Raw genomic sequence first — 25070 nt, forward strand, 5'->3', positions numbered from 1 at the left:
TTTTCCCAGGACAAGGCACGTTGAGTGATGGACAGAAAGCACCCTTCACAGATCCTGCTCATCTGAAGAGCAACACCCAAACAAGACGTTATAAAAGACTAACATTAGCCTTTCTTCGCCCCACCTTCTAAACTGGTTGCAGGGTGCCCCAAACTACAACTGCTCAATCACCAGATGACTGTCTGGCAGGGATACATCAACAGCTTCATGAGAGATGGTCTGTGCTGGGATGCAGCAGTTGTCTCTATAGCTCAACAGCAGCTCCTACGTGCCCACCAAGGTGGCATCTTGGCCAGAGTGACCAAGCCAGAGATCCAAGCCCTCCTCGGTAGGAACAGAGATATTCTCCTCACCCAGGGACTGACCCTGGGTGGCTTCAAGTGCCTCGTCATACGTGACAATCTCTATACAGATGCCCATCAGCACACAATGGATCTGCGGACCAAGCTCTATGGAGACAATGGCACCCGTGCCATCGCTGTAGTCCTAGTCAACCCCGTGTGCCTAATCCTCATTGGCCAGAAGGGGATTCAGGGAGGGACACTGAATATGAAGGCTTTTCAGACAGCCCGGTACATCAAAGACAACTTTCATCAATAAACATGTGACATAAGTGAGCACTACACCGGCTGCATGTCCCTCCTTTACCAGTACAACTTCCAAATGGTGACATTTTCCTCTCCCTCCTGTACCTCCCCTATTGTGAGGCATGCTTGAAAGGAGAATCCTGATTAACTGCTGGAAGGGGAGCTCAAGTCCCATAGGAGTGTTAGTGAAATGGTGGCGTCTCAGTGGGCCATGCCAGGCAGTCACCAAGCATCTAACACAGCAAGCAGCGGAACCAGAATCACGACAGTAAACGTGTATATTATATATATAATTAAAGAAACAGAGTTTAGAATGCCCTCCAACTTCACTGCCCACTGCCCCAATACTTAGCAAGAGAAACAAGTTTCTCTTGTAAAGGACACTGTAAAGCAATTAACCAGAGAGATTAAGCACTGTTGTTGGGACAAGGGAACATCACTATTAAAAAGCCTCTTTAGAGGGCATCGTTTGCTTGCCATTTGCTACTGTTAGAGGGATGTTGCTGGTCCATCCAGATATGCAGAACCATCAAACACTTGAAATAAACAGGGCATTGGTGAAATCAGCAGTCAGACAAGTGGAGAGAAAATTGTCATGGGGTGGAAGGGTCGATTCAGCACTTTCTACATTATTTATATCAAGAAATAATTATTTTAAATCAAAGCAAGTACTGGCACATCCCCATAAGGCTGATGCCCATCCAGGCTGAAGGACACTGCAAGCAGGCGTCTTCCTCCAAACTGCAGCAGAACCGAGAAACCTGAAATGCCTTTGGACTAAAATGATGAACTGAAATCAAATTAGCAGCTAAAGCTGCCATCAGATGAAGCATTTAGGTTTTGTTGTGGAGCACCATTAAAGAGACACTGCAAGTTCAGTTTAACCCATTAATAAATTATTACAGTATTCTCTTTGCCTTTTAACTGCAAAGAACAAAAGGACCAGGTAAGGTGGAGATGAAAACACACACACATACAGGCCTTGGTGAGAAGGGCAAGACAAATCTCACAGACTCCTCTTCATAACTGTGGTGTAGCCAGTGTGGTGTAGTGGCTAGAGTGCTGGACTGGGAGTCAGACTATCCGGGTTCTAGCCCCCACTCAGCCATGGAAGCTCACTGGGTGTCTCTGGGCCAGTCACAAACTCTCAGCCCAACCTACCTCACAGGGTTGTCGTTGTGAGGATAAAATGGAGGAGGAGGATTATGTATACCGCTTTGAGTTCGTTGGAGGAAAAAAGGCAGGATATAAATGTAAATAACAACAACTGTGTCAACACTACATGCAGCCTATCAGAGAAAGTCAACTTTCATAAGTATAGAATGACAAGTTGGGGAGATGGAATTAAACTGCTGTCTGCAGACAATGAAACCAGATAATGGTTCAATAGAAATAGCCCAAGGAGACCATGCTAATCACAAGTTAGAACGTGCATTTTCCCAAGAAGAGTTTGAACCCGCCATTCTTTGCTGTCCAAGTATGCCCTCATCGACCACCCTGTTTACTTCCCAGTTGCTACTCTGGACCTTCCCAGGGCAACCCTGACCCTACCATATCGACTGCTCCTGCAGTTCAGGCCCACTTTTGCTGCCATCCATGCCTGTCTCCTCCCCAAAGCTCTGTTTGCGTATGGCTTCTCCTCTACTACATCCTGAAAAACTTCCTAGTTTGTTCCACCCCCAGTTCCATTTTCTCTGCTGCCCATCTTTATTTGTATTTAGCTTAGTAATTCTAGACCACTTTCCCACCTGTAGGCCTTCAAAGTGGCTTACAAAGTTAAAAAATACACACACACACACACACACACACTTACTTTCCAATATCCTGTCTTATTCCACTCCTAATTTGCATAACCCTACTCTGCCTACCCACTACAGGATGCTTGCAAGGAATGATCACTCAATTCTGACCTAAACTGCTCACTATCTGACTTTCCTTGGCCTAAAACTGCAGGGCAGACCCAAAATCTTAGCTTTGACCCAGGGTTCTTTCTCGCAAGGAAACATAGGCAAAGTTCCCATTGCCAGATACAGGTGGAGAATATTTATCTGTACAGCTACCCACAGGTATCAGGACTAAGGGACACTGGTTTTCTTAATAGCCATAATTGTTACTTGAATTGCAAGATTTGGCACTTCCATTAACTCCTCTCCCCCACCCCACCCCCAAATGCCTGGTTCTAGTCCCCACTTGGCCATGGAAGCTCACTGGGTGACTTTGGGCGAGTCACAGACTCTCAGCCCAACCCACCTCACAGGGTTGTTGTTGTGAGGATAAAATGGAGGAGGAGGACTATGTATGCCACCTTGGGTTCCTTAAGGAGGAAAAAAAAAGTGGGATATAAATGTAATAAATAAAAATGCCTGCTTAAGGTATGGATCGTGGCTTTTAACCGTCAGCCAAAACGGTGGGGAGAGTCTTGGTCTTGCCATGGACCTCCATTGCTACTCTTTCTTCTATCTGCTTGCTGACCACCAATCTCAACTACTCCTGCCCTTCACTATTACCTAATTTTCCAATTACAACTACCCAAGTCTAGCACAGGCAGCACTGTCCTAAATATGCTACACTACTATGGCCCCACAATCTAATGTGTCCATTTTTTTCTATTAATCAGGTATTTGCATAAGCACTGTGACTTGCATTGGTTTCTACTTCTGAGGAATCTACAGAATCTTATCATGGAATTTTGGTTTGCAGTTTTGAATTATGTATCTCTGCTCAGCATCCTGTTTCCCAACCAGATGTGGCCAACTGGATGATTCCAGAAAGCCTACAAGCAGGTCATAACGGCAACAGCCCTTTCCCATTGTAGTTCCCCCACAACTAGTACTCAGAAGCACATTGTCTCTGAATCTGGAGGCCGCATATACAGCCATCTTGACTTCTAGCCATTGATAAGTTACCCCCTTTTAAAGTAATCTCAGTTAGTGGCTGTCACCACATTTTGTGGCAGTTAATTCCATAAATGAACTTTGTGTTACGTACTTCCTTTTTGCCTGTTCTGAATTGCCTGCCAATCAGCTTCATTGGGTGACCCCAGTGGAAGAAATACTTCTCATTATCCACTTTCTCCACACCATGCATAAGCTTTTAAACATGACAGAGTTCATGAGTGGTATGCAAAGCCAAGGAGTCACTTCAGTCCATTTTTATTTACAGATACACAGCCACCAGGTGGAGTCCAACAACTCTGCCACTAAACCACAGCAATCCAAAGTTTTGCTTCATAATGATCAAATAAAAGACCGTTCCTACTGAAGAGCAGTGCTTGAACAGGGAACTGGTTTCAGGAGTGCTAACACTTCGTATTGTAGACAGGTGTTTTATCAGGCGCCTATAATTTTCCAATCTCTCTGGTTTAAAAAATAAATAAAATTTTGCAGAATACTATAGACTTCAATTGCTGCTCTGGAGAAATCCCTAAAGAAGCGTTGTCCTGTTTTTCCCAGGCATTATAAACAAATGAATCACAACTTTCTTGTCATTGTGCCTGCAGACAAAAAGCGGGCAAGGGGGTGAAGGTGGCAGTTCTAAGCCAAAGTTTGTTAAAACGCAAACATTCAACCCCCAAAATAGTATCAGTGGCACATTTATTTTGGCACGATCTTTGGTACTGTCTTCATTCCCAAATCCAAGACTGTTATAGCCACAATCTGTTTTATATGCTGGTGGACAAAACAGGGCAGACACAAGGGAAAGTAAGCTTAGCCCACTTCCAGCATCTTTACCATCATTCTCACCACTGCATGAATCCTTGATCAAGGACTACAGGCACTGCGGTCAATTTCAGGCAGACAGGAACAAAAGCAAGACTGGGGAGAAGGGGTAACACTCTTCTTTCCCTCCCTGTACATGATTTTATAGTATCTCTAAGGAAGCCTGTGTGCTTTTGGCATACATGAACTGGCAATTATAGGCATAACAAAAACCAAACCCTGTTTTTCTTTTAAAATCTTACATTTTTAAAGATATCTTAACAATATGTATGCAACACACTTAGTAGCTGTTTAAAGATAAGGGAAAACTATAGGAACGATTTCATGAAATGCCTGATGGAGCTGGACATCAGGCCTCCGGGTGTGGAAGGTGCAACAGGGTGACCCCACAGCCTTGAAGAACAGACAGGTTTCTGCTGCCTGGGAATGCATCCACTCACCCCCATTTCATCTCCCTTTACTCCTATTACCAGCATGTAATAGGAATAAGATCTCCTACAGAGATTTGGAATGGGGGCATCCTCCTTGTTCATCGGCACAGCCAACTTCTGCTCCAACTCTCATACCTGACACCCCTCCCCTGCCCCCCTCCAGTGTCTGGCAGGTACTGCACTGAGTTAATTCACTACAGCCAGTACAAATGTTCAAGTACAAGTCTTTTCCTCTATAAAGGAAGTTGCTTCTAAACTAGACCGGTGAGGAAGGATGCACCCTCACCTTGGTTTCTGCTGCTATTAGAGCATATCTCATGGGAGGGTTTACAGCTCTATAGATCCTAACGCAGCAAGATATCACACTGTTCTACTCCACTGCAGTGTGGCTGATCCTTCTAGGAGAGTCTTCTTAGGAACAGCTTGGTGTTCATCAGCCTAAGATAAAGGCACTTCTGGACAGTCCAAGTTGCTGTTGTTTATAAGGAACTTCCAGGAAGGGCCAGCAAACTTGGCACAGGCCTTTGCCACAGTTCATTCTCTCTCTTGTTATCGATGCTTCTGTTCCAGCAGGGATTCAAAATCTGGAGCACAGACTAGCTTGTGCTTCACATGGCCCAGGACAATCATCTCGCCACTCCTATTGTCTCCGATGCCCACCGACACAAGTTCCTTCCAAGATCAAGAGAGAAAGTTGTTATTACTAAATCCTCCCCACTGCTGTGAATAAAGTAACACTTGTAGCTGGCCAAGGACACAATTCTGAAGAGGCATTCCTCCCAAGAGGCAAGGGGAGGCAGCCGCCTCACGGGAATTCTAAGTGCCATCAAGAACCACAGGGTGGGAGATCTGACCCACGGAGCATAATCTACCAAGTTCTCCATTGAAATCTGGGCAGCTCCCATTCCTTTAAATAAGGTTTGCGTGGAAGAACTTCCTGATGGATCATGCGCCATGTTATTTAGTGGGAGCGGATGTGACATTTGGGCATTCCATCTCAGGCACCTAAATGTCTTGGGACATCTGACTATCTGAACTTGTGTCCCAGCATTATCCTGCAGGCTCAGGGCTGGTAACACCATGATATTAAAAATACAACACAACAGAGAAAGTTAATAACCACCCCCACTTGCTTAACTTCTCCCAAATCTTATAACAGATCCCCAACTAGGCTCTGTGAATCAAAATTACATTCCCTGGCAGTCTGCCAAAGATTCCCCAACTTCCTAACCATACAGGCAGTGGCATCAAGAGGGTGCTCTCTGCTAATTGTATGGATAATGATGGGATGTGGGGAAGCAGGCAGCCCCTAAGGTAGTGATTCTTACAGACTTTTCTTTAGGTCTCACGGTTTTGGTTCCTCCAGGAATGGGGGTTGGACTCGATGGCCTTGTAGGCCCCTTCCAACCCTTCTATTCTATGAATAATCTAGGATATTCAATGGAGGCTCACTGGGGAAACAGGCAGCCAAATCCTTAATGGAAGCTTTTGGTGGCTCCTGTATTGAGAAGCTTGAACCTGTTCCCAATTACCAATAGGGTGATGCCCAGAGGCCACTTCTTAGGAACCATTTTGCATCAGGGGTTGGCATCAGGGAACTACTGAGACTCCAGGGTTTCCGGGGGACTCACTGTCCCCCCCGCCCCCACCACAGCAGCATTTATTGCCACCTGTCTTCTGTTTCTGGGCAGCGGCGGGACTGCCTCTTCTTCTCTCCCTCTCCCCTGTGCTGCTGCCTGCAGCATCTCCTCTTCTTCTCCCTCCCCTGCTGCCAGAGAAGCAGAGGGCAGGAATGTTTGAGTACCGGAACTTGAAAGGAGCTCCATCTTTCTACACAAAAATCCACTCCTGGTTACCCCAATCTGTCTTCATTTCAGCAGTATTAATTTAGGGTGGGGAGAGTTATTTTGTTGCTGCTATTTGTTAAGCAGTTGGGAGTCAGAAATCCTTGCTGATCTACTAGAAATCACCCAGAGATCTACTACTAGATCCAGATCTACTTTCTGCCCACCCCTGCATTATATAGCCAACAAACCCAGCTCTGGCACCCAGTTGACACTTGACAAGGAGCTGTAGCCAATGCAGACTCTCTGACTGAGCACACTTCTTTGATAGGTGCATTTGCAAACATGTCTAGGTTGTCTCTTTCACACTCTATATTTATTAGGTGCACGCCCGAAAGATGTGACATGAAACAGCTCAGAACCATCTGGTCTCAGTACAGAGGCCAGGGCCAGACCAAGTCATGACGATTCTTCCTTTAAGGGAAGTTATTACTACTATTATTAATAAGTGTAAAAAGTTATTACAGTTATTACAGCCAGTACATGGTGAGCCAGATGCTTCTGGGAAGCCCACAAACAGGACAATAGCCCTTCCTAATTGCTCGCCCCCCTGCAACTAGGATTCAGAGGTACACTGTCCCTGAACATGGAGGTTCCACTAACTCACCAGCAGAGAACTTGCATTTTAAAGGAAGATCATGCACTGCTATAATAAACAGAATATATGTTTTCTGAGCAAGCTATACCTGAAGGAAGGAGCAGGGAGTCCCTGTGGTCACATCAAGAGTCACTCTGCCCAGAACTAGTTGCACCTTCCCTGATTTGCGGATCAGCAGCTTCCCCACTTGCCCTTCAGACAGGTCCCCCAGGGTACAGATGTTCTCTGCTTCCTTGGCTTCCTGAAAAGACAAACAGAGTGAGACAACGTTGCAAGCAGCCCCTCTTCTTTTGGGGAACCAATCTTGCACTAATAAGGAACTGCCTTGTGCCCCCAAGAGTTGAGAGCCAGTGTAAACAGATTGTCAGGTCTCTATGCCTTTACTGTTCTATTGCCAGAGTTGTCTGTACTCTGTGTTCAAAAATAATTAAAATGAAATCAGAATTCTGTGCCTCAGCAAGACAAGCAGAGCCCTGAGACCATTATGTAATGCATATTACGCAAGTTTGAGCTCTTTCTTAGTTTATACACTTTATTCTGCTTCTTCTGGTCATGGGCTGGGGCAGGAAGCTAAAAGTAGGGCAGTGACAAAGCCGCCACCACTGGAAAACGTAGGCAGCAAGGCCTCTGGTTTCTGATGTACCACCACACATTGCCCACACACTTTTAAGTATATCTTTGCAACCATAAGGGCTAGAAACATTCTTAAATATAAGGAAGAAAGCTCTGTGTCCAGCACTACATTAGGCAGTTTTTCTCCATTCCCACTTCCCTCCCTATGGCCTTTAGTTTAGCAACATGCCCAGTGAAATCCTATCCAGTTCTATGCTACTTCTTATTCCAATAGGAGTAAGTCTTCCCATACCTGGTTCTTCTCTTGCTTTATTACCATCATCTGCCCGTCCTCATTCTGCACTTCTGTTTTGATGGGCTTGGTGTCCCGGGTGGGTGGCTGCCCTGGCAGTGTATCTGGCAGCTGCAGAAAGAGCAACTCGTCCTCCTTGCAGAGGCTCAATCTTTGCAGCAGCTCTGCCACGGAGACATCCTGGGGGAAGGGAGGCGGTGCCTTTGCAGGAGCTGGTTTGAGGGCCACTGGGGGCTCTTCTTCATCGTGGGGCTCCTCTTTCACTGGGAAAAGACTCAAGAGTCAGGATGATAGAGTTGGCAGGGATGAGGTGTCACATCAATGGCTGTCATTGGCTACTAGTCCTGATGGTTATGTGCTACCTCCAGTACCAGAGGCAGTGAGCCTATGTGCACCAGTTGCTGGGGAACATGGGTGGGAAGGTGCTGTTGTGCTCATGTCCTGCTTGTGGGTTCCTGGTCAGCAGCTGGTTGGCCACTGTGTGAACAGAATTCTGGACTAGGTGGACCCTTGGTCTGATCCAGCAGGGCTCATCTTATGTTCTTATATATTCCCAATCCCTTGTCCAGGCTGTTAGCTTCCTCAAAGCCACCCTACAAGTTCAGGGCTAAGCAGAGATCTGAGGTGTGAGCATCCAGCTCACACTTTCAACCATTATACTGCATCCTTCATAGCCAAGCTGCAGAAAAAGCAAACTGTCATTATAACATGCTGTGAGCAGGTATTAAGAGCAGGAAGATGCACTGGGCCAGAGGTGCTGTGGGGTAGAAGGATTTGCTTTTGATTAAATGTATCCTGAGTAGACCACACACAGCAAAGCTGCACCTCAATGCAGAAGGAAATAGCTCAGCTAATAATGTAGGGCAATCCTGCTGGGTCCATCTGGTTCAGCACCCCATTTCTAGTAGCGGCCAGCCAGATGCCTCTGGGATGCCCGCAAGATGGGCAAGATGACAACAGATACTTCCCCCTGACCTGCCCAAACGTGCACACACACAGTTTGTGACCCCAGAAAGTGGTACTCAAAGACATACTTTCTCCAACGCTAATGGTCCTATCTAATTATCAGCAACAACAGCTGTTGACAGACCTACGACCGACTATGGATTTGTGTCATCCTTTCTAAAGCTGTCTAGGCCAGTGGCCATCACCACATCTTGTGACAGAAAATTGCATAGGAACTACTTTCTTTCGTCTCCTGAATCTCCTGCCCAAACAGTTAGAGCCTTGGCTAATGAGGAGGTGGGCATCTGCAGGTTCATTTCATGGCATCTAGGAAATATCTGTCTGAGAGGACACAGCAAGACCTCAGACATTAATGCCTCATGGTATAATCCAAAGAGGGGTTCTCTGTAGACCCATCTGCCCCTGGCTGATTTGAACCATCTACCTTTCACTGAAGATGCATCTACTTCCATCTCCTCCTCCTTAGGGCTGGAGCTCAAAGGCTTGACATCCTCTTGATCATCACCTTCCTCCTTGAACAGCCAGCCTGAATGGGCCAGAGGCAGCTGAACTGGTTTGTTCCGGATGTCATTTTTCAAGCCTGGGTCATCAAGGAACTGGCACCAGAAGAACAGGAGAGAAAGAAAGTGCTAAAGATGATTGTCTCCTCTTTTTTTTCAAGCATTATATATGGAGGGATGCAGACACACATACCCCCTGATGTCGTCTCATTGTAGCCTCAGATTTCACTTAATAGTTCATCAACAGCTAACAACATGTCATCTGTGCAGAGAAGTAATTTCTCAAGTTCAGGCTTCCTAAAGCACCCCTCCCCCAACTCCCTGGTGCCCCCAGCCATTGTCTCAAAGAGACACACAAGAAAGGGAACAACTTTAACCTGGAGGAAGAAAATGAAGAAAACAAGATCACCCTGCAAACAAGGATATCCAGTTTCAGTTAGCTGAAGCACTTGCATATGAAACTAATCAACTTAGACTAGTTCACACTTGCAGCATCAACACCTGAGGGCCACAAACACCTGCCAAAACAACATAGTTTTCTCAAGCTTTCTAAACACCATGACAATGTGACTCTGGCAGGGTTCCCTGAGAAATGAATTCCACAGAGAGGAAGCTACTACTGCGACTGGGCTGTACCACTTAAGATTGCAGATGGGGGCTCACATGAATGAAAGCTTTTCCATATAAAATAATTCCCTCTAAACAGAAAACTGGCATGACCAGAGACTAGGGTTCTAGCCCAGCCTTCTCCCTCACATGCTTGTTTTCTATGTAGAGAGAACAATTTTGTATGGAAGAGCATTCAATCATGTGAACCCGCATCTCCAGTCTGAAATGGTACAGCCCAGACACAGGGTTACCACCTCAGTGAAAAAGCAATGTACATAACTATTCAGACCCAACCAGTAGCAGTGCATCACTTGATGGATGGATTGGGAAAGCTCCTTAAAATTTGCTGGGACCTTTCTTGATCTCTCCAAGAGTTTCCAGGGGCAAGACAGTGATTGAGCTCCTCTAGGATTCATCAGGTTGCTACAAAAGCTCCACCTCACTGCCTCTTCCTCCTGATGCTCAGTTTGATTATTTATGGGTCTCCCTCTGCTTAAAGTGAAATAATCATATACCTTTGAGAGTCCAATGCTTTCAAAGCATTTTACTACAATGACAACAACTGTGGCTACTCCACATTCACTAGTCATAGTGTGCTACACTATTTAACAAATGCAGAAGCAAAACATCCCCTGCCTGGATGATTTATAATCTAAATAAAGCAAAGTGGGAAAGGGGAAGGAGGTAATGGATTGACAGTAGAGGGGATAGGGTCACTGGAGTCCAACAGAGTTATCCCCACATTGCAGCCTAGAGCGGAGAGTTGTTTACAACAGCTTCGCAATAGGGTACAATGCTACTATTCCCATATTTAAGAGGAGACTCATGGAAAAGGTAAAAGGGCTAACGTGACAGAAGGCCCAGAGAAAAGAGTAAGATTAAATGAAGGAAGATGACAGGAGATGTTCTGAGAGAAGCAGAGATAACAAGAACAGGTGAGAAATGATACTGTTTGAGGCAGAGAAATTTCAGAAATAAAACTTTGATGCCAATACGAAGCATGACAGGAAACCAATTTAGGGATTACAAAGGGGGATGATACCTTCTAAGGGACAGACGTGAAACGTGAATGTTGAAGAGGCATTCCAAATTATTAGAGACCAAAGTTACAACAAAAGAAGAAAAGCAGCAAAGAGTCTGCTGTAGTCAAGAGGTGACTACAATTTTAAAAGATGCAGCAGAACGTAGCAGCTTCTTGAGCATGGGAAGAGAATGGTGTGAGGGGAGTGGAGGGTGTGTGTGTGTGTGAGTGAGAGAGACAGAGAGTCACAAAGATGATTCCACGATGGCATGCATCAAAAATGAAAACAACAGCATTTCCAACAGGGATACAGAAGACTTAGAGGGTTTGGTTGCTAAGATTATAAGCTTCATCGGGGGGGGGGGGGGGATGTTTAACATGGACTGTTGTCCCAAATGTGGCCACCCTCAAACTCACATCATCCTTCTCTAGCATGCGCAGGATCTGCTTGGTCTCCTCATCTGTTTCCCTTTTCTCTTTCTTTATGTTGATGATGTGGGATGGACCAAAGTCAGATACATCCACAGTCTTATCCCAGGTGCCTATACAGAAAGGAAGAAAGGCACAGTTATAAGCAGCACAAATCTAAAGACAAATGGTAACTCTGCTTTTATAGGGTACTTAGGTTGGATGTCCACAACAGAAAGGAGCGCGTGCGATAAAGTCACCTGCTCAAGGCATTTATTAAAAATGAAGACAACGAGGCCTGACTGAAGACACTGGTGTGCTTTTGTGTGGCTAGGGCCTCAACTGTACAAGCAAAGAGGAGACAGCAAGGATGGGTTAAGAAAAAGAGGTTTCTAGGCCACACAGTGCCCAGTATATAATGGTTACTAAAATTAAAAGGTAAGTGTAGAACTAAGGCTCTCACACTTCCCACTTTTCCTCCTGAAATTGCTCCACTACTTCAGGTGACGTTCAGCAGCCCTTCTAAAATATTTTTAGTTCCACGCATTGCATTCACTGCCTGGCCCTTCTGCGATATCTTGGGACACATGATGCAACATCATTCCATGCATGCTGCACAATGATTAATGTGTTGTTACCTGTCAGTGCAACTCACTGATCCAGCACCCCTGGATTCAGCTTGGCCAGGAATGCCATTTCCCAGCTTCAACTGGTGCACCAGCTGCATTCATTCCTAGAGAAACCAGTCTGGCCACTGTGACACATCACAAATGGATTACTGCAGTGTGGCCTATGTAGGACTGCTGCATTTGAAGAATGTTTGGAAACACTGTATTTTTCTGAAAGCCGTACTATAGTTTTGAAGGGAGTGGTTAGACACAGCATGTGTCTCCCATTCTGCAACAGCTTCGCTGGCTTCTCGTCCACTTCTAGGCCCAAGGCAAGAGCTAGTTATGACCATTAGAACCATGCTATCTAAAGGACTGCCTTTTTATCTGCTGTCCCCGTCTCTTTTAAATTGGCTTAGTTTTTAGATTGTTTTTATGTGAAGACTGTGAAGTGCCTTGAGTGTTTTTTTTTTCAATAGGACGGCAGGGTTATGAATCTTTTTAATAAGAACTCAATAATTTGATGTAATGATGCTGCAAACGTTGATCTATGTGTGATTCATACAGTTTCATTATATTCTGGTCTTTATTTTAATATGATTGAGATTATTTCTTGTTGAACACTAAACGTTTGATTGACGTGCGGTTTAATTTCCTGAAGTGCAGAAATGTCAATGCTGCACAGCTATGTGACTGTATCCAATTGGTTGTATAAATCCATGTAGTTTAAGGGTGCTACGCTATTCGGATAGTTGGCAGCCTCCGAAATCAAAGGCTGCCAAGTATCCGACACAGGGCAGCTGGAGCATGGAGGCAATCCTCGCCTCCATGCTCCGGTTGCCCTGTATTTTTGGCTAGATTGCTGATTCCGGCTGTCTAGCCACAGCTTTGTGAGGCGGGAGGGAAGGAGGTCACACGGCACTGTGGTCTCCTCCCTTCCCTGGGACCACCCCCTTTTCACCGTCTCTGCACTTTAAGTGCAGAGACATGGGCAGCACGGAGAGAACTGCGACGGTTACGAGGGGGAGGGGGTGGGGAGTGTGGTTTCTACAAACCGCGTTCAGTGCCATGGCTATGACCTCGGTTCCCAGAAATCAAAAAATCCTAGGGATCTCTAGACAGCATATAGTGGCCATAGGATTGCTCCCTTATTTATGGAAGTCATTTCCAGAGACAGAAACAAAGCAGCAACATCAACTTTGGTAGCACCAGTAGTAGCCGCTCTCTTCCCTATATACTCACATTCATTGTGACCCTCATTCTTTGAGATGGTAAGTGTAAAAAGGGAGCAGCATATAGTGCTATTTTTAAGTGGACATTAATTTTTCAGAGAAGAATAAAACTCAACTACATACCACTGGTTTGGTGAAAAATGCTGCCCCTTCTGAACTGCGACACAAATATTGAACAATTAAACATGGTGCGGCTGTCACTAAAGGCAAGTCTACAGAATAGGTGTCTACTGTAGTATTTTAACATTTTGCCTTAAAGCAAAAGCATGAAAAGCAGACAGGAAAGGTCCCCTGGCAAAAAAAAGTTCTATTTCCCCCTAGCTATTGGTATTATAAAACAAGTTATACAGACTGCATGACCTGTGTTGAAACTGGGCTAACCTCTCCTGGACTATCAGCTGCTCGGGATATGAAGGCGTCAGTGCAGTACCACAACCTCTATGCATGTGTACTGCAAAGTTCAGAAGTCCATCTAAGACACTTCAGAAGCCTTTCAAATCCTTGTTGCGGATGTACCTACCTCAAGGCAATCTTCAACTGATAGGTCAGGATGGACAAGTAGAGCCACACCCCACTATTTACTTTCAATGTTTATTCTTAAGCTAAAGAGAAAACCACAAAAAGGGTACCAGGCGCAGAGGACAATGTAATCCTTTGCTTTTAATACATGGTTTGGAGAGAGAGAAATACAGCACCTACAGCTTTTCTACCCCTGCATGACAAATTGCATTTACCAAAATTCCCTCTTCTACACAACTACTTAAATATTCAGGAACCCTGAGCTCCTCTGGATCTTGTTACCCTAGGAGCACAGGGAAAGGGGAGAAAGATGGACATATACGGTAAAAAATTAAAACTGGATACCATGGTGCAGGTTAAGATTAAATGTGGGTCCTGGATCTGAAAGGGCTTTAGACCTGCCCTGAAGGACAGTTCATACAACCCTTTGAGTTCACCAAGCAGGGCAAAAGAATGCCTGTCACAGCTGATGTGTGACAAAGAGGTGGCCCAATTGCTTTGCTGCACACCATACTTCCCATGCAGGAATCAAGCATCCTCTTTGCTATGCACCCAGCTGCCACGTGCACTTGCTCACTCTGCCTGCCAATGTGTATTCAGCTTTTGCTCTATTTACAACTGCAGCTGGTTTTACAATTTTATATCACTCCCAAGAGGATACTACACAGAAGGCAGAAACCAAAATATTTGCTTTTGCCAATATTCTTCAATATCATTAAGAATTTCTACAGAAATACTCTTTAATGTGCAGAGTATTTTATGATAGTTCACTCATAGCAACCCTGTAAGATAGATAATTAATATTCCTAATTTACCAACTGGAAATGTAGATAGAAAGCAGGGGTAGGCAACTTTGGGAGGTCTGGGGAACTTTTTTGCCCCGGAGATTTCCTCTCACCCTGTGGCATACAGTACAGCCCATGGGGAACTCCAGGAAAAAAATGGGTGGAGAAACCACTCCATACCACTACAGAATACTACAATAGTTAAATTTAGCTTGTTAACAAGCTAACTGAATCCCTTTTGGCACTCCACAGTGGCTACAGAGCACCAAAAGGGTCAAATTTCACTTGCAAACAAGCGAAGATTGGCACTTTGGGTGGTCTTTAACCACTACAGACTTTTTTTGTTAATTTCGGGGGCGGCAGGAGCCGCAGGCAGCCCACCCAATTGAACTCACTGAGGCTACATATGAGCAAAGATTTGGAAGTAAAAGTTAGACGCTGACTTGCGCTTGCTAATTATTCACATCATTCTTCCATGTACCTTTCTTCTTCATCATTTCTGCTGGACCTTGCTCAAAGATGGAGTGAGACTGGATGACCTCTGGCCTCCCTCTGCCTCGTCCATGACCATCTCTCTGCCGGTCTCGATCACGCTCCTTCTTCTCTTTCTTGATGGAAACATCCTCCTTTGGCCTAAGCAAAAGCAGACCAAATCAAAGCACAGTGAGGTAAAAATTACCTACCCTTATTACTTAAGATGTGCTTCAATATATCCAGGAGATTTCCAAGCTAATTTCCATCAGTAGCTTCAAGGGCTTTTCAAGCTAATTTCCATCAGTAGCTTCAAGGGCTTTAGATGTACTATTTCATGAATAAGAGTCAATTCAAATGTGCAGAAACAGCATGTCATACAGCCCTTCCTGGATTGTACTACTTTATACGGCAAATGGGAGATCACATGTTGGAATACCATTCAATGTAACCGATTCCCTGCATGTGAAAAGCTAGCATGTTAGGGAGATGGCGAAACTAAAACCCTTTCTACATGAGCTGAGATCTTTAATAGACCCTATCACCTGTAAACATGGCTGATAGGGTACAGTGTGAGCTGTTGTTGACAATGCTACACACCACCGCCCTAAGCAGCTCTCCCCACCTCTGAATTTACAGACTCTTCATTCACACAATCCCGCTCCTCAGAGACAGTATCAAAAGGCCACTTACTCTTCTTTGATTTTCCTGCTAATTATATTAGGGGCAAAGGTTTTCTGTAAAAAAGAAGAAGAGTGCAAGCATGAGAATCATCAACTCAGACATATATGTAAAGGTGGTTCATTTTCCAAGATTGCATTTGTGAAATTTCTCACAGAACACAGTGTTGTAAAGTCAAGACTACAGTATGCTTGAGATTCTCAAGGATACTAGCTTTTGTATTTGTAAGATATATATTTCAAAAGGAGGGAAAGAATGTGCCTTTTAAATGGCTCCAACATTTAAGGGATGGAGCTTCTCAGCTCTGCATGGCTGCCAGACTCTCTCTGGCTTTCAATAATGCTTTCCACCCCATTTATCTCTAGCAGCCATTATTGACACATTCCTTTTCCTCTTTCCAAAACAAACTCCAAAATCTGCAAATACTTAAGCATAGGTTCAGAAGGAAGCATGCAAATTGCATGCTTTATACAACAAAAGCAAATTTTGCATAAGTATACATTTGTGTCATGCACATTTCCTTGGCACAGAGCAGCCTTGGCTACAGGACAGTTGCTTGATTTCACTTCTCGGGTGGAAAATGCTTCACAACCCTCAAAACAGCTCTGCAAGATAGGTCACTACTAAAATGGCTGTACGAGCAAGGAAAAGCTTTAACATTTGGAATCCTGCAAAGCTTCGCTTGCGTTCTCTTCTTAAAAGCAAATTCCTAGCCCTTACCACTGCCAAGATAAGCTTCTGAAGTGTGGGGTCAATGTTTGATGACATAAATCTCTAAAGTCAAAAGAGGGCTCACTAGGATTTCAAGCCGCCAGGTCTTTCAGGCTCCTCATAGCTCTTTGCTCCCCAACCCCCATGATTATCAAACGTAGAACCAGTTTTTGGAAACTAAAGAGATTTATAACAATAAGATCCAGTTTTTCTTGGCATAGAATTGTGATTTTTTTTAAAAAGAAAAAGCAGAGTACACAGCGCCTTATTTGCCAGTTTTTACAAAAAGGAGAATGCGGTTTAGAGACAGCCCATCTCTCTTAAAAGGATCTGAACCTGTTGCTCACCAACACTATGACCACATAGGCTCTGTGGCCAAGTAAAGGTTTCCAATGTGGGTTGCCTGGCCCACCAAGAAGCCCAGTAAGGGAGCCTGAGGTTCAGGGACAAACTATAAGCAAATGCAGGTACTGTGCAACATAAAGTTACTAGCTAATGTAACTTTACTAGCTAGTAATGATGTTACTAGCTAACAATATTCACTAGCTTATGTGGCTTTAAAACAGGAGTGCACACATTCACAGAGGATAGGCCTAAGCAACTGATATTAGCCTAAACGGAACCTCCCATAAATGCCAAAAGCTAGGGACAAACACCAACAGTTGTTGTGCCCATAGTCATCTGGAAACAGAATGCTGGACTAGATGAATGTTCATCTGTTCCTGTAAAGTAATTATGCCACACTGATTACAGGTAAACAGCTGGGACTATATTCTTCCTGGGCATGCAAACTTGGTTACAGATGTATCTGTCTCCAAGGTAATAAGGGTATTTTGGGGGGGGGGGGCGAGGAAAGAAGGAAGATATAAGTATTGTCAAGAAATCCATTTTCTTCCTGAGGTCTAGCTGCTTGTAGTGACTCCATTTCATGAAGATGGGCCTGCATACGTTAATAAAACCACCTGTGTGAGTTATCTCATGCTGTTTTAGTTTCAGGTCTTGTCATGGCCAGAGCTGAGACCTAGCCAAATTAAGCTGAGTGACTTCAGCTGGGCTACTGTGAAAACTTTTTGCACACACCCACCCCTCCTGAAAGCTGAGGAAGTTATTCAGTCTGCCAGTGATTGGCTAAGGAGGCTTGTCTTAGGAAACTACCCAGCCAGACCAGGATTGGCTATGGATGCTCACCTCACATTTGTCAAGAGCCTGGGAGGTATAAAGCCAGGAGGCTATTGTTACCCTTAGTCTTCATTTTCATCTGTGTCTAGCTGGGCCAACTTGCCTCTGGGTTTGTGGCGTTCTGGGACCCTGGATTGGGCCCTGTCCTATTGGAAGACCTTTACTTAGGTAAAGTATAGGAGAGGCTTAGGTATTGCTGTTATTTTTGCCTGCAGCATTGTTCCAAGGGGTTTCTCTGGTTTTCTCTGACATTTGTATAGCTTTCCCCCCTTCCTTTTTGTAAATAAACTTCATACTTATTTCAAAGTTGGTGTGTGCTTTATTCCACTTAACCCTCAGTACTAAATTCAGAGCCTTCTGTTTGCTCTTGCTACTGTTTAGAGTTTTAGGCTTGGGGCTTGAAATAAAAGGTATCTGCTTGAACCCTTATTTCTGTACCCCAAGTGTGTCCTGAAAGGTCGAGAGTCCCCTGGCTCAGGCTGAGGTGGACTTTAAGGGGTGGTGGCAGTCTACTGGGTAACTGTTTGCCCACTGCCTACACTGCATGGAGTTGGGTGTTGGGCAACACATACCCGCCCCCCACTCCCTCCACTGGCATGATAATACTCTGCTGTAGCGTTCAAATTTTTTCCCGAACTAGTATATACACTTTAATTATGAATGCCGACTGAAGGTACTGACAGCCAGTAATGTCTAAGGGCTGGATACGAGAATCTGGACTCTTCTGCTGAACCATACACTCACTTACTACATAGTCACTGGCAAATCACCATATTGTGTTCAGTTTTCCATCTATAGTATGGGAAAAGCAGCAAATGTTGGTAACATGGATAAAACAGATATGGTGTCTCGCTAACGATGAGTTCCTTTCTGTTCTGTTTCTTATCAGGCACTTTTGCTGGCACTATAGCACTCAGAGGTAGCCCTTGAGTACTGTATGAACTACAATAAGATGCCCAAGTTCTTGCCAGTTTCCTGTGTAAGCGTTATCATTAGATCTTGGAATCTGGACAAACATTCCAAATATTGGGCTCCTGGATAATCAAGTGCCCAGAATTCTTTCAGCCTTTCCTGGTACCCTTTCCTTGTGTTATCACAACCTTACAGGTATCCCTAGTGGGCGTGGCATTTGCAAGCCATCCTAGACAAAGACTAAAACATCTGATTAACTACCAAGCATTCCAAAACACTGTGTTGGAAAAACATGTTACAAACAGGAATGACAAAGTGTGAGGAAAGCTTGACATGGGACTGGTCCAACTACATTTCAGGCTCAGAAAATATACAGTACATGTACAGGCCCTAATCTAGTACAACTTCCAAGGAGGCATAAAAGCCACCTTGTCTTTCACACTCAGGATAGTAGTACTGAGTGCATTAAAATGACACAGGAATTATTCCAGCTTCCATCACTTGGGACTGCTCCTTTTCATTGTATTCAAACCAAAAGGAAGATGGAAAGAAAACTTCTTGGTATCCAACAAATTGGTTCCAGTAGTTAACAAACATAATACCTTTCATATGAAAGCTATTAGCATGTCGGTTCCCTCACCGACCCCTGCCAAACAGGTCAGTTTAACCATTTCCACAGCCTTCCAAACTTTCCATAACAGTTATGTTTTAGTTGGCATTTCATACTCTTCCATCTGGAAGCAATCTCTATCTCTGCTTTTGTTAATATGTTTGCTGTTCTAGACCAGACTGAACTAGATCTTCCAGATAATCAAAGAGGATGGTTTTAGGGTCCATTGGAAGTGTCTTTCCAAAAATGTGACTGTATAATTAGCTCTGGGGGGTTTGAACTTTCAACCTTCAAAGAACTTTCCACATAAATTCATCTGCCACAGAACCCTTGGAATCCTCTGCAGTGTTCAAAGGCAAGTTCCAGAGTGCTGGACCTCACCATCACTCCTTATGCATTAAATGTGCAGCTTAGAACACACCCAACATTCCCGGGCAAGCTGTGTGCTGCAGAAGGAGATAGACAGCAATGGGTAAGTGTCTCTTCCAAAATCCCTGAGGAGTTCTAAGGAACTTCAGGGTTCCTGGAACACAGGTCAAAAACCACTGCTGTAAATCTATAACACATCTACCAACAGCAATGATGGTCTGTAAATATGATCTTAGGCATTAAGTACAACCTGTATAGTAATTTCTCAAACATTTCCTTTGTATTTAAAGCAACTGCTTTTAGACATGTAAGAACACAAGCTGCAATTGTGCCATATGATACTAATGTTCTGCTAAGGCTGAAATCCTATACCCACATACCAAGGAGTAAGCCCCATTGAATTTAATGAGTCTTCCTTTTGAGTAGGCATGTATAGAATTGTGCTGTAAGCCCATAAACCAATTTCTGACATTCTCTAGTAATAGATGGTTTAGAGGAAGTGTTCAAAGCCAAAAGATTATGGAGTAAACCACACATCATTTATTGTTTAACTCCAGCTTCTGGCAACCAGAAAAGGTAGGAATATAATAAGTAGCAGTTTGAATATTAAATTAGGGACTAATTAAACCTTACTGGTGAAATAGGAGGATAAGTATTACTCCCACTTTCTAGATGAGGAAACAAAACATCAACAAAAATCAAGAACTTGCCCAAGGCCACAAAGGTAACTGGTGCGATGAGCTGGAATGAAGAATTCCAACTGCCAGTCTATTGTCCTGACCCTTTTTCAACGGGAACCTCCATTACAGATCAGACTAGCATCAGAAGAGCATCCTTCAAATCTTTCTCTAATAATTGCCTCCTAAGAATGTGGGCAAAAAATCTTACAGCCTTCTTTGTTCAAAGCTGGACACTTACCTTTTTTACCCCACCAAGGGTCAAGTCTCGAGAGCGGATGGAAGGCAGGCGGCCTGGAGTAATTGGGGCAGTGGTTCTCCGCCCTAGTAGGCCTCGCGCAGAAGTAAGCGTGGGCCGGATGCCCCCCGGGTTCCCAGGATCATTGCTTGAAGTCCCTTCTGACATCTTGAATTATCTGTGAAAGGAAAACAGGATAACCAAAAGCTCTTTAAAATAAGGCTAGGCTTTTTATTTGCAAGCACACCAGCTTCTCACAATGCTCTTAAGCAAAGAGCACATTTCTATGGCGACTGTACATAAGAACATAAGAAGAACCAGGCTGAATCAGACCAAGGGTCCATCCAGTTCAGCATTCTGTTCACACAGTGGCCAACCAGCTGTTGGCCAGGAACACTCAAGCAGGGCATGAGCACAACAGCACTCTCCTACCCATGTTCCCCAGCAACTGGTGTACATAGGCTCACTGCCTCTGGTACTGGAGGTAGCACATAGCCATCAAGACTAGTAGCCATTGATAGCCTTTTCCTCCAGGAATTTGTCTAACCCCTTTCTAAAGCCATCCAAATTGGTGGCCATCACTAACGGCCATCAACTGTAGAGAGACTATGTGAGAAACAGTAGAATGTTAAATCCCCCAAAAACATTGGACAAAAGCTATGAGCTGGAGATCCTAGTTCAAATCTCACCTTGGTCATGGATTTATAAGGGAATTTAAGCAAATCATTCTCTCTCAGCCTTAGCCCTCCAATCTGTAACATGAGGATAACAATACATTAGAGAAGACGTCTCCAAACTCTTTGGGTTGGTGGGCACATTTGGAATTTTGAGAGTGTCACAGGCAATTTCACAAACTGGTTGCCATGGGGGTGCCTTACCCATTCATAAAATGGCTGCCATGCTGGGCATGGCAGTCACACAACACTCATTTTCTAGAAGGCAAACTAGTGAGACTAAAATGAGCTCCAAAACACAAAACCACTCCTTTGAACCCAAATAAAGATGGCACTGGAGGGCAGCACCTCGCTTTGCAACATGCTAGCTAAAAAGGTTTTTAAAAACCAAATGAAAAAATCTTAAGAAATAAAATAAACACCAGGAGGGACAACACGCCTGGTGGGTGTCAAGAGAGGTATCTGTGGGCACATTGATGCCTACAGGTGCCATGTTAGAGACTCCAGGCTTAGAAGCTTGTTACAAGAATTACCAAGAGAACGCATCTGAAGTATTTTGAGCATTATTGTTGTTATTTTTATTATTATTACATGTTGCAGAGGGTCAACTTGTCCCTGTGTGGCTTTTCCATAATCCTAATTTGGTGCCTTGACATGCATGCACAACTGGGATGGGGAAAAAGGGACTCTTTTTCCTTGCTGAGGATCTCCATGGTTTCCCTCAGTCTGGCATAACGAAAACTGGAAGACCAATGCAAGGTCTACATAGGTGCCATTTGGTTTCTGAGTCTTGAGAATACTGAACTGCCTCTGAGCAGTTCTGAGCCCCCACCCCAATAACATGCAGTAAACAGCTGGAATAGCTGCAGTAAAAAGCTAGAACTGCTACATGTCCTGTGTTTTTAAGGTATACCCCTTCATGGCTGATTTGTTGTATCTAAGAGCCAAGGCCCTGGAACTGAGATTACAGCTCACACATATCCACCAAGCGCCCAATCTCACATCCCCTTCAATCTGTGGAACCTCCAGGAAAGCCTGCTTGCACTGATTTCCAGCTGTTTAAATCTGTGGCAAACCAGTTTTGTATATCCACTACCATCAGCTTCTGACATGAAGCTGCAAGCCATTGTAACTATAGTGCTGTGGTGCAAAAATGGCATCTACTGTGGGGTAGAAGATGCACATAACAAGTTTGTCACAGCCTGAAGGTGGACACTGGCACCTATGTAGACCTTGCATGAGTACAGAGTTTGATGTAGCAACCAAAAAATGTACATTGAAAGCATCACATAAATATAACCACATATATACAGACACACACACAGTTAGTTCCAAGGTTCTACCACATTCTAGTGCAGCCATGAAACAGAAGAGGATGGAGAAGTGCAGATGAGAGCTGCTAAGTATTCTGCCTGCTCCTACTGAGTTCTACAGGATCAAGTAAACAGAATGCACACTGCAGTCGGTGGGATCATCAGGGATAGGGGGCAGATTTCACCCCCATTTCAAAGGTATCGTCAAATTTCATCCCCTCCTCCTTTACATTATCCCACATTAAGTAAATAGTTGCCATTAATTCATATTTGTTCCCGGGGACACAGTTGAGATGAGTACAAAGTTGTGATGAGTGCAAATGGGTGGCCCAACAGGGTTGTCTACTTCTGAAAACACCTGCCAGCAGGCAGAGACAGATGTCTCACAATTGATCAGGAGCAGAGCCTTCAGAGTTTCTGGCAGGTCAGGGGTAGAGCCTGGCAGGTAAAGGGTGGGGTCAACAAAAAAAACTTAAACCCCTTGGCTCAAAATTACTTGTTTTATACCATGTACCAAAGCAGAGGTAAAAATACAACATGAGCAGAAATAATACCCTACTCCACCTGTTGTAATGAAAGGCATCCTCTTATTAAATAATAAAAATAACTGAAGCAGCAGCTCATAAAAGCTGCATCCCATTGGTTTAAAAATATACTCCATAAAGAGCCCTCCTGCACCAGAACTGGGGACATCTAGTCCAGCATCCTGCTTCCTACCACGGCCAGCCAGATGATTCCTGGAATCTCACAAGTAGCAGGCAATAGCTTTGTTGCTTCCCAGAAACTGATATTTAGAGACACACTGCTTCTGAACCCAGAGGTTCTGTCTAGCCATCATGAGTAGAAGCCATTGATAAGCTTATCCTCTATGGATTTGTCTAATCCCTTTTAAAGCCATCTAAGCCAGTGGCTAATACTACATCTTGTGGCACCGAATCCCATAAATTTATTGTGCACTGTGTGAAGTATTCTATTTCCCCTTTCCTAAATCTCTTGTCAATCAGTTTCATTGGATGACCATACATTCTGGTAGAAAGCCAGTGTGATGTAATGGTGCAACCTTCCCCAAACTGGCTGGGGGATGCTGGGAGTTGTAGTCTAACACATCTGGAGGGCACCAGATTGGAGAAGGCTGGGTTAGAGTGTCCAACCACACCAGGAGAAACCCATGGCAGCTTCCAGATGAAGTTTTTGTGGTGCCATCACCCTGCCTCCTTCACAGAATGTATCTTCCACTCATAACCCTCCCATGTTTTCCCACCACTTTCCCTCTTTTTTTTTTTTCTTACCGTGGAAAATCTGTTACAGAAGAAAAGATGGAATAGATGCACAATGCTAAGTGTTAGCGCTAGGGCCTCTTCATCTGGGAGCACCCCAGGTTCAAATTCACTCAAACATGAAGTTCACCAGGTGACTTTCGTTCAGTCACTCTTTCTCAGCCTAACCAACCTCACAGTGTCATTTTGAGGATAAAATGGGAAAGGGGAACTCTGTATGCCAACTTAAGCGCCTGAAAGGTGGGAAATAAATAAATACATACATACATACATAACAACAATGACAGAGCCAGTGTGGTGTAGTGGTTAGAGCGCTGGGCTGGGACTCAGGAGACCCAGGTTCTAGTCCCCACTCAGCCACGAAGCTGACTGGGTGACTTTGGGCCAGTCACTGACTCTCAGCCTGACCTACCTCACAAGGTTGTTGTGAGGATAAAATGGAGAGGAAGAGGGCCATGTAAGCCACCTTGGGTTCCTTGCAAGGGGGAAAAAATGCAGGATATAAATTAATAATAGAATAATAACAGCGCGCGCGGGGGGGGGGGATTTCTCTCGATCCCTTTTCTCCACACCACGCATAAATAACCTTTCCCCCCTCCTCCTTGCCCCTTTAAGACTAAAAACTGTTCAACTATGAAGCCCCAAACCCATCAGCCTCTTCACGCAGGGGAAATGCTCTAAGCCCTTCAGGATTTTGGTTAGCCTGTTACTGCACGGGACATGAAGATACCAGGCCCCATAATCTGGAGAATAACAATTTAGGGCAGAGAACCGCCGGTCGGCCGATCCCCGCTTCCTACCTGGGGGATATTTGGGGGACCCCCCCCCACACACACACACCCCACGGTGGGGCCCTTCAAAGCCACTGGCCCTCGTTCCGCCATGGTCTCGGCCCCCACAAGAAGGGGAGAACAGGCAGCCCCCGCCCCCGTGGGAATCGCCCCCTCATTTCCCGACCCACCGAAGCCGCTGCCGCCTTCGGCCTCCAGCACGAACAGGCCAAGCTCCAGCCGGCTCGCCTCAGGGGCGACGGCGACTTCAGGCCCTCTCAACACGCATGCGCGCAGGGGGCATCGGCCATTTTTGGAAATGGCACTGACTTTAGTCCAACGCCATCCTCACGTTTCTGGAGAGGCTGATTCCGAAAAAAGGAGCGAATCCGCCATTTTTGTCATGGGCATAGTACATCTCTATGTGCGGAGTTGTTGTTTTTTTTCTGAAGCAGGGAAGACAGAGAATCCGCCATTTTTGGCACGGGCATCACAT

At 44.7% G+C, this 25070-nt stretch overlaps 1 protein-coding gene and 1 pseudogene across 2 annotated transcripts; one reads left to right on the forward strand and one right to left on the reverse strand.

The window, feature by feature from the left end:
* Positions 1 to 174: 174 nt before the first annotated feature.
* LOC146340677 (profilin-2 pseudogene) lies at positions 175 to 600 on the forward strand (annotated as a pseudogene).
* A 3123-nt stretch (positions 601 to 3723) lies between these two features.
* Positions 3724 to 24826, reverse strand: POLR3D (RNA polymerase III subunit D). 2 transcript variants are annotated; one of them, XM_084804036.1, is made up of 10 exons: positions 24766 to 24826; positions 21230 to 21292; positions 20544 to 20718; positions 15857 to 15900; positions 15174 to 15325; positions 11558 to 11682; positions 9435 to 9606; positions 8045 to 8307; positions 7268 to 7420; positions 3724 to 5409 (listed from the first exon to the last, which is right to left on the reverse strand). In XM_084804036.1, the coding sequence occupies exons 3-10, from the start codon at positions 20706 to 20708 to the stop codon at positions 5287 to 5289; spliced, it is 1197 nt and encodes a 398-aa protein (XP_084660162.1). In that variant the 5' UTR covers positions 20709 to 20718; positions 21230 to 21292; positions 24766 to 24826; the 3' UTR covers positions 3724 to 5286. The 2 variants fall into 2 exon arrangements, with proteins under 2 accessions (XP_084660162.1, XP_084660161.1); XM_084804035.1 differs by lacking the exon at positions 21230 to 21292.
* Positions 24827 to 25070: the final 244 nt, after the last annotated feature.

Source organism: Heloderma suspectum, chromosome 6, assembly GCF_057233095.1.
Source record: "Heloderma suspectum isolate Gila_16-S chromosome 6, 16-S_ref, whole genome shotgun sequence".
In the NCBI taxonomy this organism is placed as follows: domain Eukaryota; kingdom Metazoa; phylum Chordata; class Lepidosauria; order Squamata; family Helodermatidae; genus Heloderma; species Heloderma suspectum.

What these genes read in the sequence shown, in the direction of transcription:
- POLR3D (XM_084804035.1), bottom strand. Translation starts at nt 20,708, where the DNA reads ATGTCAGAAGGGACTTCAAGCAATGATCCTGGGAACCCGGGGGGCATC. An exon ending in CCCTTGGTGGGGTAAAAAAG is followed by an intron (nt 15,901 to 20,543) that starts GTAAGTGTCCAG and finishes TCTTTTTTACAG; the next exon opens with AAAACCTTTGCCCCTAATAT. An exon ending in AGCAGGAAAATCAAAGAAGA is followed by an intron (nt 15,326 to 15,856) that starts GTAAGTGGCCTT and finishes GCTTTTGCTTAG; the next exon opens with GCCAAAGGAGGATGTTTCCA.